General features: G+C 42.5%; 1 protein-coding gene across 2 annotated transcripts in view; it reads left to right on the top strand.

Moving 5' to 3' along the window:
* LOC307129570 (neural cell adhesion molecule 2) overlaps window positions 1–21,159 on the top strand; it is a 263,670-nt gene that overhangs the window by 193,023 nt on the left and 49,488 nt on the right. For both annotated transcript variants that reach the window (XM_079822111.1, XM_079822110.1), the window contains exons 6-7: window positions 2,914–3,031; window positions 7,578–7,738. In XM_079822111.1, coding sequence (XP_079678237.1) covers window positions 2,914–3,031; window positions 7,578–7,738 — 279 coding nt within the window. The remainder of the gene's footprint in view (window positions 1–2,913; window positions 3,032–7,577; window positions 7,739–21,159) is intronic.

The following is a 21,159-nucleotide window of genomic DNA, read 5'->3' as shown; positions in this document are numbered from 1 at the left end:
CAACAAAAACACACTTATTTCTTCTACATAGTGCCCTTGCGGGAGTAATGCATGCCATCGATGGTCTGGAGACAAATGGCAAATGGCAAAACGATCGTGGCATTAATTTGAACTTAGCTGTCAGCAAGTTTGGGTTTACCTAATGAATGACCCATAATGTGCAAGGGGAAAAGCAAATAGTGTGTGCGTTTATGATTTCTAATAGAGGATGAGAGCGATGTGTTAATATACTGCCAAGTCAGGCTGAAAGTGACCATGAATAAAACATCCATTTAATCTAATCTTTTTACCCCGGCACACACTCCATTAAATTGTGTTATGTCTTTAAACCAGTCACAACTCAAAATTATGCCTTTTTCCAGACAGTATAACGTCATCCATTCCCTAAACCAAAAAAATTGGAAAAGGGAACAAAAATGCTGTATTTAAAACCCAGCGTAGGAAGTTTGCTGTAGAACATTGCTACCTATTATTGAAACTATTTGAACGCCGTTCCCTCTCAGGTGAATTACCTCATTCTGAAGGGCAAGGCAGAGTAATTCCTGAATGAGTCAAAATTGGGTTAGGTTCAGTCTGAAATTACTTTATCACCTTCCAGTTCTCTGCAGAGATGGAAATATAAAAATTCTCACTCAAATCATTGCACATACCTATAATAGACTCACTGTGCCAATGAAAATCGCTATCTGCTTGACCTTGTAGTGCACATATAGAGCTTTAATAGACACACACACATATACTTTCACCTGTAAACAGTCACTTTACGAAGATAAGTCGTTTTTTCTCATGAATATAAAGTTTGAAAAAAAATAATTATTTTGTGAGATTGTTAGGGGAAGTTTGTTTGGGGTCATCCAGATTGACCTCTTATTCACCCCAAGGTTTTTCTCAGTTGACCTTTCACTATATAATTAAGTGGACTGCTCTAAACATATTGATTCAGAGACAGAGGGTTGCTGATGTATTTATTCATTCTGTTTCTGGCTTGTGAGGGGGCATTTTGAGTGTGATCACGTTGATGATGATCTGTATGCGCTGGAGATGAAGGTGAGTGAATAAGGAGTTAGTTCTATCAACTGCTGTGCCTGTGTGTGTTGGAATATAAATGAAAACTCACTGCATTACAGGATAATACAGCATTTGTGTTGTCATACACTCTAAAAGGGCTGTTTTCAGCATGACTGCATTTTATATTAAGTGGCCTTAACTACTATGTACTTTCATTTAAATTAATCATTTGATACAATGCACTTATTGTGTACATACATGTTTGTACATTGTACTTACATTTAAAAAAATTACCTGCATGTAATTACATCTGTAATTCATTTCTGAAGTTACATTTAAAATTAAACTGTTGACACTGTTCCCTTACACCTAACCCTACCCTTTAACTTACCCATACCACCACACCTGTCCATAACTTTACCCGTATCACACCTCGATACCAGCAAAAGTGTTTTGCAATACAATATGAACACAATAAGTACATTGTACTTATTGTTTTATGTAATTGCATTGTAGTTAAGGCCACCTAATATAAAGTGGGACCAAAAAACCTATACGTCATGCTGGCCACACACTGAAGATTTTAAGCCCAATTTGCACACCCAATCGATCAAGGGCGTAGCCTGATTCAATGCTTGACGCAAACAACTTTTTGTCCAAAAAAATCCTCAATTGTGTGGAATCATTATGATTGTTTTACTGCTCCCAATCACATCAGAGCCTGTTTGATCCCAAATCATATATATCAAACATGTTTGCCACAAACATGCCACAAAAGTGGAATATTGAGAAAGAAGAATATCACCCATAATATTTTTTTTCTCCTTTGTTTGTCTTCCCGTAAAACAAAACTCACTCCAGGAGAGCTGACGATGTCAATCGTCCTCCATTTGTTTTTCTTCTCAAGTCACGTTTGATTTCACGAGTCTCCGTGAGATCTCATCTCACTGTGAAACTGTTACTACACTTGACAGGTGTGTGGTTTCGTGGTCCAAACGAATCTTCTCGTCCGTGCATTCAGAGGAATATAATGCTAAAAAACGATTGAAACTGCCCTTACGTCTGTGGTCTCCCACAGTTTTAAAATCGGTAAAGATTTGAAAATCCTCAAGTGTGTCCCAGGCCTAAATGTATTTAAAATACATTTATTTAATATAAGTAAATCCATTAACATGTTTACTGACATATCACTTTAGACATATTATTTGAAGTACTTCTTTTATTGCACAATGCACATTTCTTAATATTAAGCCTAAAATGTGTATTAGTAAGGATAGTATGATCACTGAGTAATATCAGTCTTTAAATGCAAGATAGTTAAAGTGTAGGCTACCTAAAGTATACTTGCAATAGTTCCATTTTAGTACAATCAAATATATGCAAGTATATATTTAGTTGGACCTCAGAGCTATTTCCGGATAACTAAAGTGCATTAAGTTGTTCCAATTTAGCAGACTTTAAGTATACCAATTTAATATACCAAAAGTACAATTGCAGGGTATTTACTGTATCTTAAGTACGTAATATGTCAACGTATTAGTAGTGTACTTAGTATAAAATACATGTATTTCAAATATATTTGAGCATATTTATTTTTCACAGGGTGGACATTGTATGGCACGATTTAGATATCGGGTCTCAAAAAAACAGCATTTGAGCATTAATTTAGCACATGCTGTCAACCACCATTTCCCAAGAAAAGTGAACATGAGAACATGTTGATGGCTTGTGAATGAATGTCATTTGAATAAGTATTTGTTGAGACTCGAACATTTGAGAAATTACATGATATCCAGCAAGAGATTTCACACTGAAAAATGAGAAATGACAAGTTAAGTGTGTGTATTTGCATAATTCATAGTTGACCGACAGAAACACCATACAATATTTTTCTCTGTCAAACAGTTCCGCCGGTTGTCTCTGTGCCGCAGCAGTCCTTCAACGCCACTGCGGACTATGGAGAATCTGTGACCTTCACCTGCCGGGCCTATGGCTCACCTGAACCTGATGTTACCTGGCACAGGTATGACTTATCACCATCGCCATAAACTCAGAGCATATAGATGGATTATGTTCAATTATTTGAAAATAAATCAGATAATATACAGACATCTAAAGCCACTTTTTGTCACTTTTGCTGGCTACAATAAGGGTGTTTTAAATGAGGTGGACTTTTTGCCGTTAAATGTGATTGTAATATATGATTATTTAAATCTTATTAAATTATTATTTACATGTATTATTTAAAATATATAAAATATGTATTAAATTAAATAATACATATTAAATGATATTAAAATAATAAAACATTTGATTGATAGCCCTAAAACCTTTCGATAACTTTATATAATTGTTTATAGGGATAGTTCATCCAAAAATGAAAAAAAAAATTGTTTTCATAATTTACTCACCCTCATGTCTTTCCAAACCTGTAAGACTTTCGTCCATCTTCGAAACACAAACTAAGATATTTTAATTAAATCTGAGAGATTTATGTCCCTCCATTGACAGTCTACGCAGCTACTTTTGATCCTTCAAAATCTGTTAATCATGTAATGTGAACAAGTCTCTTAAGAAAATTTGGACTAATCAGTTTGATTCATATGGATTAGTTTTACAATCTCTTTATGAACTTTTTTCAAAGTGGTAGTTGTGTAGCTGTCAATGGAGGGACAGAAATCTCTCAGATTTATTTAAAATATCTTCATTTCTGTTTCAAGGAAAGTCTTCGAACAAAAGCCTTACAGGTTTGGAACGACATGAGGGTAGGTTTGGAACGACATGATGGTAAGTAATTGATGACAATTGTAAAAAAAATTGGGTGAACTATCCCTTTAAACTCACCTTCTGTTTTTCATTAAAAATGACTAAAATGCTGCACAAAGAAAAACAGATTCCCCCACATTTTTTGATGAGTTAAAGGGATAGTTCACCAAAAAACGAAAATGTAATGTTTTTCTGCTTACCCCTAAGGCATCAAAGATGTAGGTGTCTTCGTTTCTTCAGTAGAACACAAATGAAGATTTTTAACTCCAACCGTTGCTGTGTGTCACTCATATAATGCTTGTCAATGGGATCGAATTCTATTAGAATAAAAAAAGACATGGACAGACAACTTCAAATTAAACCCCGCGGATCGTGACGACACATTGATGTCTTAAGACACGAAACGATCGGTTTCTGAGAGAAACCGAGCGGTATTTATGCAAATATATAACCTCATATCAGACGAATGCTTCAGCTCTGCAGACTGCCTTCACTTCACGTGTAGAGGTCAAAATTACAGCCGGGTCATAGATATATACATAGATAACTCATTAGTGCCTGCGTGGATCGCTCGAATGAGGAATCTATGTATACTCTAATAGAATTAGACCCCATTGACAAGCATTATATGAGTGACACACAGCAACGGTTGGAGTTAAAAATCTTCATTTGTGTTCTACTGAAGAAACGAAGACACCTACATCTTGGATGCCTTATGGGGCAAGCAGAAAAACATCAAATTTTCGTTTTTGGGTGAACTATCCCTTTAAGGTGTCACGCAAAATCTGAGAATGTAGAAATTAGGGAAACAGGAACGAGGGTAGCACAGCCAAGAAAGAGCTGTGATAACAGAGAACGGACACATTTGTTCCATCCTTAATGTGCGGGCTTTGAGTGACAGCAGCACAATGTGTTGATTACAGGCTCTCAATCACTGTAATTACCTCCGGCTCAGATGAGAATGTACGCGATGAAAGCGATCCCTGCTGAGCATTCTCACACGTTGACCTTTAATGAATGAGCCTAACCAAACCACTCACTGAAACATTGGAACCTATATAAACACCACTAGTTACATTACGCTTGCTAAAACCTGATAGTTTCATTTAATTTTGTGTGTGCATGTGTGATGGTGCCCAAAAAAAAGGATTGCGGAGGTGGTAAAGTGTATTCTGGGAAAATGCTATAAATAAATGCATGCCAGTAGAGTTAGTAGAGTTAAAATATTGGTCACACTTATGATTAGGGTCCAATTCTCACTATTAACTAACTGTTAACGACAACTTTTGCCTCAATAAACTCCTAATTACTGTTTATTAATAGTTAGCAAGATAGTTGTTCAATTTAGGTATTGGGTAAGATTAACGATGTAGAATATGGTCATGCAGAATAATCATTAATATATGAAAAATGCTTTATAAATACTAATAAACAGCCAATATACTAGTAATATGCATGCTAATAAGCAACTAGTTAATAGTGAGATTTGGACCTTAAACTAAAGTGTTACCAAAATATTTTTTGTGTAAATTAAAATATGATACTTAATACTGCCTAAGCAACAAGTATTGTGAATAGTGAGGAATGTTGATAGACAGACAGAGACAGACAGACAGATAGACAGATAGACAGACAGACAGACAGACAGACAGACAGACAGACAGACAGACAGACAGACAGACAGACAGACAGACAGATAGATAGATAGATAGATAGATAGATAGATAGATAGATAGATAGATAGATAGATAGATAGATAGATAGATAGATAGATAGATAGATAGATATGGACTTTCAGTTTGTTTTCATTTGTCACGTGTTTCGTTGTTCAGATTCCCGCCACTCGTCTGTCTCCTTGGTTACCGCCATTATTAGTTCATGTGTGTCAGCTGTGTGTAATTAATTATCCTCGTTTGTGTTCACTGCTTAAGTTGTTCCTTCTCTTGCACTGCCTGGCCGGTCACCGTTACGTTTAGTTGTGTTGTGCTAATTCCTGTACCTGCACGTACTCGTGACACTTAAATAGCTAGGGATGCAACAATACAGTTAGTCCACGGTTCAATACATACCTCGGTTTTTAACCATGGTTTTCGGTTCGGTTCGGTTCTGATGGCTTGTCACATACATTTTTTGTTATTCTATTCTTAGGCGACAGGAACAGCAAGAGGTTAAGGAGAAAAAAATACTATTTTTTATTGCAATACTCATTCTTTATTTTACTTAAAATAATTGAAAAACCTTACTTAAACTTAAAACTTTACTTTAAAAAACCCTTGTATTCCTAGAGTATTGTATAATATAAAAGATATATATATAAATATGAAGATTTACACTGGCAGCTCAGAGCTGTACAGCAGCATTAAAGTATGAAATTAAATGAATAAATGTAAAAATAAAACACTACATAGACTTCACTATAAAATATACATTGATTCTTATTAAAGCTACTGTATTAAAGTTTTTCAGTCAAGAGCAGTGAGTGATTTTCTCTTTGTCTTTTGTTGTTGTATTAAAAGGATAGTTCGTTCAAAAATGAAAATTCTGTCATCGAGAAATGAATACAGGTTTGAAACAATATTAGAGTGAGTAAATAATCACATCATTTTAGAGGTGAACTGTCCCTTTAAGGATTGCGTGTTCACTACTGTGCTGCTGTCAATTTAAGACCTGCGTGCATCTAATATACTGACACGCCGATTTGACGATTTAACTTTAGACATAACCGACTGTGTTTATGTTAACCATGTGTGTATTTGACAGTATTAGCGCAGTAAAACGACTATTTAGTCCTGTAATCACGTGTTTGACAGGCGTTTAGTGCGCAAGCTCCGATAAGCGCATGTTAAAACCGCGCACGCGAATGAGCCGGCAAGGCTTTAAAACTAATGCAAATAATGAACTTTCGTGATTGTGAATAACTATAGTGTTCCGTGAGTATAACTCCACCACTAACGTGTGATGTGAATGTATGTCGCGTTGTTCAGTATATTGGGATGGAGGAGGCAAATTATAGAATTTGTAGAAAAATAATAAATTAAATGCAAAACCAAGAAAACCACAATTCACAAGCGCGTATTGAACCGTGAATGCCATACCGAACGGTTCAATATTATTTTGAGAATTGTGGCATCCCTAGAAGTACTGTTAATTCCAAGAGATTGGGAAGTTACTGAGATCACATACCTGCTCTATTACCATTGTGCCCTTGAGTACTGCACTTGGTTGCACCAGTGAGACTTGTGTACAATTAGTGTCACTACAATTAGTGTGTTGTAATGTCCTCTGGCTGTAAAAACATCTGCTCAGTTCCAACCATTTTGTCGTAAGCAGCTACCTCAATTTGAGCATCCGTCTGTTTGTGTCTCTGTTGACTCTTTTTGTATAGCCAGAGAGAGTGTGATTTGATTCCCTTCTCCCCATTTCCTGTAGCCACACAGGTCTCTCTGCTTTAAATAGATTTCATTTCCGCTCATTCCTCTCCTAATATTATGACAGTCTGAAGCCGTGCTGTAATCTTCTCCCAAAAATATTTCATTACACTGTCTCCACCTCGACAGCATACCTATACGGAATGTATATTGAATGTAACATAACAGAATATTCTGAAATGTTGCATCTCCATCTATGATGAATAACCCATCACCTTGCATTTCTTTGCTTCCTACATCTGCATTATGCATAATATTTTTGATTGGCTGGTCGGAGAGATTTTTTCTTGTCTTGCAATATGAGTAATACCACAGTGTTGAAAATTTTTTAGGCTTTGTTCAACTGACATGTGTTGTGTATGTGTGGTTTGTCAGGAAGGGAGTGCAGCTCCAGGAATCGGAGCGGTATGTAATGAGAGCTCGAGGTACAACGCTCACAGTTCGAAACATTCAGCAGGACGACGGGGGCTCCTACACCTGCAAGGCCTCTAACAAGGCGGGAGAAGTTGAGCATGAACTGTTTCTCAAGGTTTTTGGTGAGAACTCCTTTTTAATGGGTTACGTAACTCTTCATCCGTTGAATAGGATGTTACCTGTCAAACTATAAGTGTGTTTGCTGTTCTGTCAAATTAGAGTTGGAATTTTGAAATGAGAGGGGAAGGTTGTTGCTACCTAAACATCTTTATAAAAATCATTTGAAAATGAAGCCACAGACTACTGTATTATGAGAAGAAGAAAAAACAGGCTTTGTCAGGATGGTTACTGTGCAAGTGTTGATTTTAGGTCAAGGCCAGGCAACATTTTTCACATGAGGTGCTTTTTTTTCCCATCACTGTGCCTCATCACCCAGAAGCTGTTATGTCACGTGTGACCAGCATGCGCAGCAGCATGAATAAATCATACTAATTAGAGCCTTATTGTTTACTGTTTTACTGCTTATTCTGCACTGGTGTTGTTCTTTGAGTATAGTGTCATGTAGTGATAATTGTTGTTGTGGGTCACTGAGTATGTTTGCATGTGCAACAAATTCAGCTCATTTTTAAAACCATGTGAAAAATGTGTATACATTTCAAAATAGTTTTTTCTCAGTTTTGATGTTAAAATGAATGCATACTGAGAGCTATGAAATGAAACATTTACATGCAGAGCGTGTAAAATAAAATAAAAAGATATAGAAATTCAATTGTAATGTAAAATACCATTCAGAAGGGTTTTTGAATGTTTTTGAAAGAATGTTTTATGCTCACCAAGGCTGCATTTATTTGATCAAAATATTATACAGACAGTAATATTGTTAAATATTAATTAAAATAGCTGTTTCATTTATTTTCAAATGGGTTTTATTCCTGTGATGACAAAGCTGAATTTTCAGCAGCCAGAAAGTTCCTGTGGTGGAAACATGGCTTTAGTGGAAATCCAGTCTTACAACAGTCACTTTTGATCAATTTAATGCATCCTTGCTTAATAAAAGTAATAATTTTGTTTTAGAAAAAAAATTTGCTGACCTCTGCACTTTTGAATGGTAATGTAGCCTACTTTAAAATAATTTAAATGTATATTATTAACAGCATTTACATTTAATAAATAAACGTATATTTACATTTATATTAAAGGTCCCATGGCGTGGATTTTTTAAATTATTTTATAATGTTTCCTGAGGTGTACTTATATTGTTAGTATGATTTTTACATCATAAAATGTCATAATTTAGAAATAAAAGGCGCTGTCGAATCCATATCGTAAAAGCCTGAGCTGACATTGCGAAACGGAATCCATTTTCTCCTAATTCTCTGGGTGGGCAAAGCAGAGGAAGGGGAGGTAGCCATTCCCCTTATGACGACATACAGGGAAGATTCCAGGGGTAAGTTTCCCGTACAATGACGTAACTCACTGCTTAACTACCATAGTACGATGCATCGTTGAAGAAATCAACTAGCTAGTCACGACTGTTTCCCGAAACCGTATTGTCGCAAATCTGTCGTTCAACCACGTTGGTTAATGATGTCACGCAGGTGGTGGAGTAATAAATGCTTTTAATTAATTATTTTGAGATCGAATTCATGCCAGATTTTTTGCTACACATTATGGATATGGCACCTGAGGAATAATTTAAATTTTTCTCAGTTATTTTGCTTTATTTCCAGATTCAAATAGGCTCTTTTTTACGTACTAGAGCACGTCCGCACATGCGCAGTCTTCAAAAATGGTGCTTTAAATCTCTTGACAAACTAAAAGACATTAATGACATTTGTATGTATTCTAAATAAAATATATAGGTTGTACTGAATGTCAGCTTGCTTATTTTGCTCAAGATAAGGATTTATTAAGTCCACATGTCATGCAAACAAGAAGCTATGCTTCTAACCACATGTCAAGAGCTGTCGTTGCAACCACACAAGTTTGCGACGCTGTTTGCGAACGTTCGTTCGAACGACGGTTTCGAGAAACACTGACTGGTTGAACTATGTTGATAACGACGGAACTTGCGACCATAGTTGGCTAACGATGCTTTTGGGAAACGCACCCCTGATCGGCTCGTCTGAGCTTTCATTTTCTCAAAGGACACCCAGAACTCGGTTTACACCCTATCAAAATGTATAGCCTCTTGGGGACCATATACAGGCTAGGGGAACTCATATTAATGTTAAAAAACCTCATAAAATGAAATTTTCATGCCATGCGACCTTTAATATCTCTTGCTCTTATCACTCCTAAGTGCATTGAACTAAATACAAACTTTAAATCTTCCTAATGGATAGTGCAACCTTATGTTTTGAGAACAAGGTGATTGAGAGGTACATCCCTGTGCTTTCCAGGACCGGCCATACGACATGCTTTTCTTCCATAAACAGACAGCCTAAATTTCATGAGAATGGGTGACACATCCTTTATGGCAAGGAATTTCGATTTCAATTTTCATGAAGCTGCCAACATTTTCGCCGATTATTCAGATAGCGTCTTGTCTGCTCATGTAAATGTATGGAGATTTATTCTGTAGTCATCAGAATCCTTTCCATGTGCAAGCAAAGGGTATTCTTCAAAGCAACTCATTTAAATGAGCCCCCGTTATTGGATGGGAGTTTTGTTTTGCAAAGCGTGTTGGGATCCCGAGTTGTAACTTTCCTTTATGACCCCTGACAGCTAACAGAGACGGGGCTGCTAGGGTTTCCACTCAGCTAGGCACGTATCTTTCGCGTTTCCTGCATGCTCATAAAACTTGTTTTTGTCTATAATGAATGGCATCCCAAGGTTTAGGAGCTGGATTATCTCGTCACGCCTTATCTCAGCACTATTTTTCTGTTTGCTATGTTTGTGGGGGTTTTCCTAGCGGTATTTTACTAATCCTTATTAAATAATGATTATTATTCAAAGTGTGTAATGAAACTGACATTGTGCACAAATCATGGGCTGCATTTGCTATCTATTGACTTAAAAAAATTTGTAAAAAAGTGTGCTTTGGGCATCTCTTCTAATCTATTCTAAAGGCAGTATTAGAAAACCATTCAGTATCTTTAGGATTTTCCTCATTTCTTAGATTGCAATGTGCACCACAAGATACGTAGTCTCCTGTAGGAGGCAGGAGAAAGCTTTTTCTCACACAATACTGTTATTGTTATCATAGTTGGGTCTGTTTTGAGTATGTGGTTTCGTCAGTCTGACCTAAAACCAACACGTCCGCCCATGGTGCTGGACATTCTGACTTTGTGGAAAGTAGTTTTCAGTTTTCTTCATTTAAAAAATCAGTAAAACTGCTCATATTAATTGTGGACATTGTCTTTTATAAGTGATATGTTGTTCATGCTGTTGTTTAGCACATTTTGAAACATCCGTATCCCCTGAGGTACGTTGCCAGATTTGGGTAAGAAAATGGGTTCATCCACAATATGTTAACTGTTAATATTGTAATAACTGTTGATATTCACATGTTAGACTGATGTTATCATTGTCAGTTAACAACATCTTTGCATTTTTAACTATAGATATTTTCTTGCAGGGTTTCACACAGTTAATTTTATGGTAGAAAAGGAGTAGCCATCCTGCTGAGACCCTGATCAAGCACACATGAAAAATCTAACTGTCTAAGTCTTTAGGATTACTTGAAAATGTTGTGTCATAAATTATATGTTTTATTATGAATGGAGCCAAACGTTGCCCACCACTGAGGTTGAAGATGAGACATTTCAGCAGTGTAAAAATACAAGAAATTTAGATGCCTACATTTTAGGACACATGTTTTGCACATTACATACACTGTAAAAAAAAAAAAAAAAAAAAAAAAAAAGGATTCATAGGTCTTGTCATTTTTACAAAATAAATTGTGTATATTTTCTAAATATAATTTTTGTTTTTCCTACAAAAAATAAATAAATATAAAAGTTAAGGAAATTTAAACAATTTTGAGGCTTGATTTGAGAAACCGATTAAGCTGATAAAATAAAGGGGCAAACGCCAACCTATATATTGTAAGAGAATTAGCTCAATTGTGCAGTTTTATTTAGATACACCATTATTATTTCCCAGCATGCTTTGCATATGGCTGGACATGGAGAGTTCATGTTGAAATTAAGTGTTGTTTTATGTGTTTTTGAGTGAAGGGAAACATCTGTTAATGTTTAATGATCAGTTATGTTTGATATTTGAAAGAGTTTCTTTATGTTGAAGTTTTGACCGGCATTGTGCAGAAGAGTAGATCTTATGGTTAGGTTGTGGATAACTGTATACTAATATTATAACGCATGTTGCATTGTTCAATGAGCAATGACTTAGCTGATGCCAGTGCAGTAAAAATTTTGTTTCTGCTTGAGCTGTGCTATTAATTGTATAACGTAAGTCAAATATAAACAGGTAATTTCCATTCACTCTAATTTATACCCTTTTTCAAAGTCAATTTAAAATAAATAAGCATTTCACTAAACATATTAAATTAATTGTTTCATAGACTAAATAATTTAGGAGATTTTACATGATTTATTCAGGTAGATTCCATTAAAGAAATCAAGCCAAAACTACTCAAAAATATTATGTGTAATATTATTACCATATTTTTTTTAAGTAAATAGCACAACATTTTTACAGTGTATTTTTTGCATTAAATACATCATAGAAATATTGATGACTTTGGCTTTTTTTTATACCTTAAAGGTAGGGTAGGTAGGATTTGGTTAAAAAACTTTTTTTCCAAATTTGTTTAAACTTTCTTTATATATCAATACATAATTAAAATGTAAGTACTCTGAAAAAGAAAGTATGAAAATTGAGTGTCTGTAGACCTCTCACGACTGTTTTAAAGACAGCTCATTATTTCCATTCACTCCACCTTCTCCCTTCTGGGCTCTTGCCAAAGCCACGCCCCCAAAACACATGAACGCGCCACGCCGACCACGATCAGCTCAGCTGAAAGACGCATTATTTACCTGAGGCGAGCGGAGAAGAAGGAGCGGAGTGCATGTAGTGACATCATGTCAGAATCACATGTAATTAAAATCCAACTTTATCATTATGAATATAAACAAATAAGATGTCTTTTAGTACTCACTCTCAAGCTAGAATAACGATACTGGTAAAGTTCAAAATACACACACAATACAGTGTCTTCGACACACACAGATACAAGATAAAAACATTGGTAGAGTAGGCTATATAAAAACAAACCAAGGGCCGAAATAAACGTGCAGGTAAAGTTCCCGGTGAACATGGTAAAAGAGTTTAGACAGAGGGTAGTAGCTAAAGCTAACTTAGTTCTAAAAAAAAGTTCCTGGATGCGGTGTAGCTTTTACACATGCATTTTGTTATCTAAAGTTACATTTTGCGAAATTCAACACGACAGCGATCAACTTGAGCTAAACATATTGAGTATTTATCATCTCTACTAATGGCTCGCTAGGTGTATAATATTGTAACTTTATGCTAAGTAATGTTATGTTAGCTATATTAGGCAGCTACGTGTGCTAGTGAGGCATGCTTCATGAAAACATAAACCAAAAAAATGTATAATCAAAATGAAAGATTACCTGTCCAGCAGAAATACAGCCTCTTGAACTCAAACAGGTGCGCCAGGGTTGCCAGGTTTTCACAACAATATCCGCCCAATTGCCTCTCAAAACTAGCCCACAACAAGCCCAATCGTGTTTCTCCGGTAAAAATCGCGTTTGGGGGGTAAAATATGTGTCTTTTTGGCAGGGCTGCCTGCTAAAATTCGCAAATCCCGGGGCAAAACATCACATAATTGGGGTCGCTTCAACCCGCCGACATGAAAAACAGCCCGCGGCAACAGTGTTTGAAGTAGCACGACTTGGTTGGCAACAGTGGGGTGCGCACATGTGGGCAGATCCTGAGCAAAAGCGGTGGTAGCCATGGTAGCGAGAGAGAGTGACAGGCGCCCAAGCCAATCACTTGATTCGGCCCGAACGAAAATAATGAGCGGTGTTTATTGCAGATTAAAAAGTCTAGAGTCACTCGATTTTTATACTCTCTTTTTCAGAGTACTTAAATTTTAATTATGTATTGACATATAAAGACAGTTTAAACAAATTTGGACAAAAGTGTTTTAGATCATACTTAGGCTACCTACCCCACCTTTAATAGAGTGACGGATTCTGGGAGATTCTGGGAGACGTAATCAAAAACTCCTTTGGATATGTTTCCAGATGATATAAAAAAAGTAACAAGAAATCATTTTCTACTCTTGCCTGTTTTAATGGTAAATTGTTAGTTGAATCAATCTCTTTGGAGCCCCCTTAAGGGACATGGTGAAGAAAAAAATATGATATGGGAGGAGAAACGTCTCGGTTACTTATGTAACCCTCGTTCCCTGAGGAGGGAACGGAGACGTACGTTAGTGACTAACGAATGGGGGTTTCGCTTAGAAGCCAATCATCTTCTTCGTATTCAACAGCGCCCAATGGCAGTGCCAATGCCATGGGCATGCGGAATTTGCATGCGTAACTCCGCCCCACCTCGTGGGTATATCAGGAAGTACGCTGGCAACATCGCATTATGTTACTGCTGCAGGAGCCAAGACTGAACTCCGCGTTCCAGGCAGCACAGCTGACGTGGCAAAGGAAACGTACGTCTCCGTTCCCTCCTCAGGGAACGAGGGTTATATACGTAACCGAGACGTTCCCTTTCGTTCAGTCACTACGACGTACGTTAGTGACTAACGAATGGGGGATCCTATTCAACAACGCCACTCGGCTGTCATCCAGTGCCCTGCGTAAGTGTGAGACCCGCCACTTAAGGCCGTAGGACTCCCACTTAACACAGGATTACCAAGGTACACTGGGAAGCATATCCCAGTGAGGGAATGCCAAGATGCCTACCGTAGGGAGGACTTAGAGAATACACATATGACCCGCTGAGGGTTGCATATGGAAGATCTCTATGGTACCAGCCGAAGGTGGATTTTTAACCCTAGGGGTGGCAGGGACTTGCCAAGGGAAAGACACCTGCTCACTAAGGAGGCTTACGGTGGGAATACTCGTGTGGGGGTCGCCGGAGGGGAACCATGCACACGGAGCACCTGGCCGGACATGAGGGTCTGGGCTCGAAAGGGCAGACTGAACTGATGTCGGCGTAAGCAGTGCTGGAGGAGCTCAGGGCTCTCGGGGAGCTCACCTGAGGAAAATATCGCACGTATCCAGTCCTTGGAGTGGAATGGCGAGCAAGCGAAGACACCTGAGCCTGGCCCATTACCGGCCACCCGTAGGGGCGAGTACATAGTCGGACACTGGCTCCACTCGGAGATTGTAGAATCTGGCGAATGTGTTGGGTGTCGCCCAGCCTGCAGCTCTGCAGATGTCTGTTAGCGAGGCGCCATGCGCTAGAGCCCAAGAGGAGGCCACACTCCGGGTGGAGTGTGCCCTCACACCAAGGGGACATGGTCGGCCTTGCTGCTGGTATGCCAAAACAATGGTGTCCACTATCCAGTGAGACAACCTCTGCTTTGAGAGAGCGCTTCCCTTCCGCTCTCCACCATAACAGACAAAGAGCTGGTCTGAGGTCCTGAAACACTGCGTCATGTCTACGTAGGCGCGGAGAGCGCGTACTGGACAGAGCAATGCCAAGGCTGGGTCTGCCTCCTCCAAAGGCAGCGCTTGCAGGTTCACCACCTGATCTCGGAACGGAGTGGTAGGAACCTTGGGCACATATCCGGGCCGGGGTCTCAGGATCACGTGAGAGTTAGCCGGCCCGAACTCAAGGCACGCTTCGTCAACCGAAAATGCTTGCAGGTCCCCGACCCTCTTAAGCGAGGCCAATGCGGTCAGCAGAGCCGTCTTCATAGACAAGAACTTAATCTCGGCCGACCGCAAAGGCTCAAAGGGAGGCCTCTGCAGAGCACTTAAGACTACTGAGAGGTCCCAAGAGGGAACGAGAGGAGAGCGAGGAGGATTCAGTCTCCTCGCCCCCCTCAGGAACCTGATGATCAGGTCGTGCTGACTTACCTTTTTGTCTCCCAGGAGATCGTGGTAGGCAGATATTGCGGCCACGTACACTTTAAGGGTGGAGGGAGACAGCCTTCGCTCCACCCCCTCCTGGAGAAACGATAGCACGGACCCGATCGGGCATTTCCAGGGGTCTTCTTGGCGGGAAGAGCACCATGTGACGAAGAGGTTCCACTTCAACGCGTAGAGACGTCGTGTAGACTCAGCTCTAGCGGAAGTGATGGTAGCGACCACCGCAGGTGGAAGGCTACTCAAACCTGCCGTGTCCCGTCCAGAAGCCACACGTGGAGCTTCCAGAACGCTGGACGCGGGTGCCAAAAGGTGCCCCGTCTCTGAGTAAGGAGGTCCGGTCTCAGAGGAATAGGCCAGGGAGGGGCTGTCGCAAGGAGTAAGAGTTCTGGGAACCAGGTCTGGCCGTGCCAAAGCGGGGCGACCAAGACGACCTGCTCCTTGTCCTCCCTGATCTTTCACAGTACCCGTGCAAGAAGGCTCACTGGGGGAAACGCATATTTGCGTAGCCCTGACGGCCAGCTGTGCGCCAGTGCATCCGTGCCGAGGGTGCCCTCGGTCAGGGAATAATACAGGGAGCAATGGGAAGAGTCCTGGGAGGCAAACAGATCTACCTGTGGGTCGCCGAACCGTTCCCATATCAGCTGGATCGTCTGGGGGTGGAGTCTCCACTCTCCGGGGAGAGGCTGAAACCGTGAGAGCTCGTCGGCTGCACAGTTCAGGTCTCCAGGGATGTGGACAGCACGAAGGGACCTCAGGCGCTTCTGACTCCACAAAACGAGATGGCGGGCGAGTTGAGACATACGGTGGGAGCGTAGACCGCCCTGGTGGTTGATGTACGCTACTACGGCCGTGTTGTCTGTCCTGACTAGCACATGTTGACCCCTCAGCAACGCTCGGAAGCGGTGCAGGGCGAACCGTACTGCCAGTAACTCGAGGCAATTGACATGCAGAAGGCGCTGGGGTCCTGTCCAGGAGCCCGCGGCTGCTTGTCCATTGCACATGGCACCCCAGCCCGTGGATGATGCATCTGTTGTCACAACAACATGCCTGGAAGCTCGTTCTAAGGACACTCCGGTCCGTAGAAAACTGAGGTTCGACCACGGGGTGAGTGTCTGTAAGCAGGCCCGAGTCACTTGTACCCGGAGCGTGCCAGACCGCCATGCCCATCTCGGGACTCGATCGCGTAGCCAGTGCTGAAGCGGTCTCATATGAAGACGGCGTTACCGCGGCTGCAGATGCCATATGCCCCAGGAGCCTCTGAAAGTGTTTCAGTGGAACCGCACTCTTGCCCTCGAGTTGTCGAAGGGAAGTCAGCAGAGACTGCGCGCGCTCGCTCGAAAGCTGCGCGCACATGGCGACCGAGTCGATATCCATACCGAGAAAAGAGATCCTCTGCGCGGGGCAAAGTTTGCTCTTCTCCCAGTTGACCCGAAGGCCCAGACGGGCTAGGTGATGGAGCACCAAATCTCTGTGTCCGCAAACCTGCTCTCGAGAGTGACCCAGTATGAGCCAGTCGTCGAGGTAGTTCATGATGCGAACCCCGTGCTGCAGAAGGGGCGCAAGGGCTGCCTCGGCAATCTTCGTGAAGACGCGAGGGGACAGAGATAGCCCGAATGGTAGAACTGCGTACTGATATGCCCGCCCCTCGAAAGCAAACCGTAGGAACGGTCTGTGTCGAGGCAAAATGGAGACATGGAAGTAGGCGTCCTTCAGGTCGATCGCTGCAAACCAATCGTGTGGACGAACGCATTCGAAAAGGCGTTTCGCTGTCAACATCTTGAACGGAAACCGGTGAAGGTAACGGTTCAAGACGCGCAGGTCCAGGATTGGCCGTAGCCCACCGGTCTTTTTGGGTATAATGAAGTACGGGCTGTAAAACCCGCAATTCATCTCGGCTGGAGGGACAGGTTCGATCGCACCCTTCGCCAGTAGGGTGGCAATCTCCGCTCGCATGACGGGGGCGTTGGCCCCGATCATGGTGGAACGGACTCCCCGGAAGCAGGGAGGAACCTGCGCGAACTGAATCGCGTAGCCGCGCCTGACGGTCCGCTCGACCCAGCGGGACAGCCCTGGAAGCTGAAGCCAGACATCCAGAAACTGCACCAGCGGGGTCATACGGTGTACAGACGTACCCGGTGTGGGCTTGCAGCGATGCAGCGTCACCGGCCCGGACATGGGAGGCTGTGGGGCGTCCCGGTGCGGGGGCACGGTTGACAGCTGCGTCCTGACAGAGGAGACCAGGGAAGGACGCACGTTCCACTGGGGTCTGCTCTGCCAGGAGGCTGGCGACAGAGTGGGATGCGAGTGGCGGGACCCGTGGGTGGCGCGCACCGTCATCACCGGACTCTGTGGGCTCAGGGATGGGAGTGTTAATTCTTTCTTTGACCAACATAGGGTGCTGCTGACCCGGGGGCCAGCAGCTGAACAAAGGATTCTCCCCCGGCCCTCCACCGGGGGAAGGAGTGGTCCTGCTACCATCTCCTTGAAAGAATTTCCCATCCCTGAGCCGTCCGTCTCAGGAGCGCCGCTTGGCCTGGTGTTTAGCGGGGCGCGAGGCGGCCTGAGGGGACTTGGACGCCTTCCTACGGCTTCCTCCGCGACCCGGCCCGGGTGAAGGCTGCTGCTTGGACCGGGTGGGAGGGGCGGGAGCCTTAGGAGGGCGTCCTCGGCGTGGAGCAGACTGAGGCGACTGTGCCGGCGGCTGGGTGGAGGCAGCAGCTGGCCGCCGGGGCAGTACATGTTTGATAGCCTCAGACTGCTTCTGGGCGATTGAGAACTGTTGGGCGAAGTCCTCAACCGCCCCGCCGAAGAGGCCGGCCTGGGATATGGGGGCATCGAGGAACCGGGTCCGCTCGGTGTCCCGCATATCGGCCAGGTTCAGCCACAGGTGACGCTCCTGGACCACATTTGTGGACATCACTTGACCCAGGGAGCGTGCGGTCACCTTCGTCGCCCGGAGAGCGAGGTCGGTGGCGGCACGCAGCTCATTTAAGAGCCCCGGATCAACTCCACCCTCGTGCATGTCCTTGAGGATCCTGGCCTGGTAGACCTGGAGGATCGCCATGGCATGCAGCGAAGCGGCAGCCTGCCCCGCGGCTCTGTGCGATTTCGACACCAAGGTTGATGTGAACCGACAGGCTTTGGAGGGGTGCTTAGGATCACCACGCCAGGTTGAAGCGCTCTGAGGACACAGTTGCATCGCAACAGAACGTTCAACTGGAGGGATCCCAGTGTACCCTTTAGCTGCCGCCCCATCGAGGACGGAGAAGGCGGAGGAAGCCACCGAACGGTCGCGGGAAGACAACGGGGACTTCCAGGACCGCGTGAGTTCCTCATGCAGCTCGGGAAAGAAAGGTATTGAGGGCAAGGACTGACGGGTGTCAGCGCGAGCCCCCAAAAACCAATCGTCGAGCCTTGAGCGTTCGGGACAGGGTGGAGGGTTCCACTCGATCCCTAAGCTCGCGGCTGCCCGAGACAACATGGCTGTCAGCTCTGGATCTGACTCGGGCAATGCTGGCACGCCCGAGGGCGGCAGCACAGCCGAGTCATCATCTCCAGAGGACTCGAGCCCACCTTGTGATGCGGTGATCGACATCGCATCCTCCTCCGGAGCGGCAAACGAGATGCGCGGGGGGGCCGGAGCCGGCCCCGCGATCTGCATCTGAACACTCGCGGGTTGCAATGTGCAAGACGGGGGTGTGGCCCGAGGCATGAGCGTCGGGGCTTTGTTCCACACCGTAACCGTCAAGTCACCCTGACCACCAGCCGAAGTACTGGGCCTCTGGGACTCAGTAGATCGGGGTGTGGTAGAGGGGACTCTCACTTCAGTACGAAGGTCATGGAGTCTTGACCGCAACACTGCGATGGTCATGTTCCCGCAGTGAGAACATGACTCATCCACGAACGCTGTCTGAGCATGCTGAAAGCCCAAACATACCAGACAGTGTTCGTGCCCATCAGAGGAGGAAAGCAACCGACCACACCCAGAAGTACACGGACGAGACATCCTGAAAAGGACGCGTCACGTGTAAGCTCTTTTATGAGAGGAAAGCCTTGCAGAGAACGCCGAAGCGCCCAGGGACCACACACCAGCTGTCTAGCGGACCACTGCGCAGATCAGCAGGCAGGCAGTATGATGATCACTGGAACGCGCCGTAACACCAACGCCTCTGGAAAGCTGCTCGTCTCGAAAAGCTGTCGAAGACTCAGATCAGGCTTGTAGGAGTGAAGAGATCCTCTTGGCTCCAAAGCAGAAACATAATGCGATGTTGCCAGCGTACTTCCTGATATACCCACGAGGTGGGGCGGAGTTACGCATGCAAATTCCGCATGCCCATGGCATTGGCACTGCCATTGGGCGCTGTTGAATACGAAGAAGATGATTGGCTTCTAAGCGAAACCCCCATTCGTTAGTCACTAACGTACGTCGTAGTGACTGAACGAAAGGGAACAAAAGTTTTGCTAGCGGACGCAAAGTTTCTCAGAGGATGCAAATATTTTGTGAGCGAATTGACTTATTTTTCCTCCAATTTTATATATTTTTTTCCACCACCCATTATCTCTAAATCTCTAATGTCAACATACCAAGAGAATAACAATAACACTTCACAATAAGGTTTAATTTGTTAACATTAGTTGACTACATTAGTTAATTTTGACTAACAATTAAAAATACTTCTAAAGCATTAATTAATTCATTATTAATTTTTGTTCATGTTCATTTACTAATGAAGGTTAAAAGTTGCATCTGCTAATATTATTTAATGAACCTGAGCTGACATGAACTGACAAAGAACAATTGTTGTGTTTTTTGTGAACTAAACATTAGCAAAGATTAATCAGTACTGTATTATAAACAAATGTATTGTATCATTGTTAGTTCATGTCAGATAATACATTAACTAACATTCACTAATGGGGCCTTGTTGTAAAGTGTTGCCATTCTTCTTGCTGTTCTGCTGTTCTCTTTTATTTATTCTCTATTATTGTGCACCCTGCGGGAAAGCATTTTCTGATGTATATTTATCAGGTTAAATGCTGCGATGGTGTCACCTCTTTGCTTGAAGGCTGCCACTGTTGTACATCAGTTTCCCTACTAATGAGCAGCTACACAAGACAAGCCTTATCTTAGATTTATGATGAGAATCTTAAGTATTCCTATGCCACACAACCCCTGCAGTTTACTAATGTTTATTTACCAGTGGGAGCCTGTTATATTCAGATAGCAACAGATGTGTTGTGCTTGTCAATGTGCTGTTTCTTTTTCTGAACTCCAGATAGACAGCAAAATGCTGACCTTTCTGCAATATTCTGTTGTTTTCTCTTCCATCTGGGTGCCCATGAAGGATTTTTGATTGTCAGACCAGAATGATGTTGTTGACGCAAAGTTCAGTCTGATATTTACTGAATCGTTACCCAAGAGCAAGTCTTTATTCTGAAAACGAAAAGATGTTCACACTCTCCAAAGCTACTGGAATACGAATACTATATGTAACGGAAGCCAG

Source organism: Gobio gobio, assembly GCF_949357685.1.
Source record: "Gobio gobio genome assembly, chromosome: 7".
NCBI lineage: Eukaryota > Metazoa > Chordata > Actinopteri > Cypriniformes > Gobionidae > Gobio > Gobio gobio.
The sequence above is the reverse complement of the archived record's forward strand: the minus strand, read 5'-3'. Positions and strand labels throughout refer to the sequence as shown.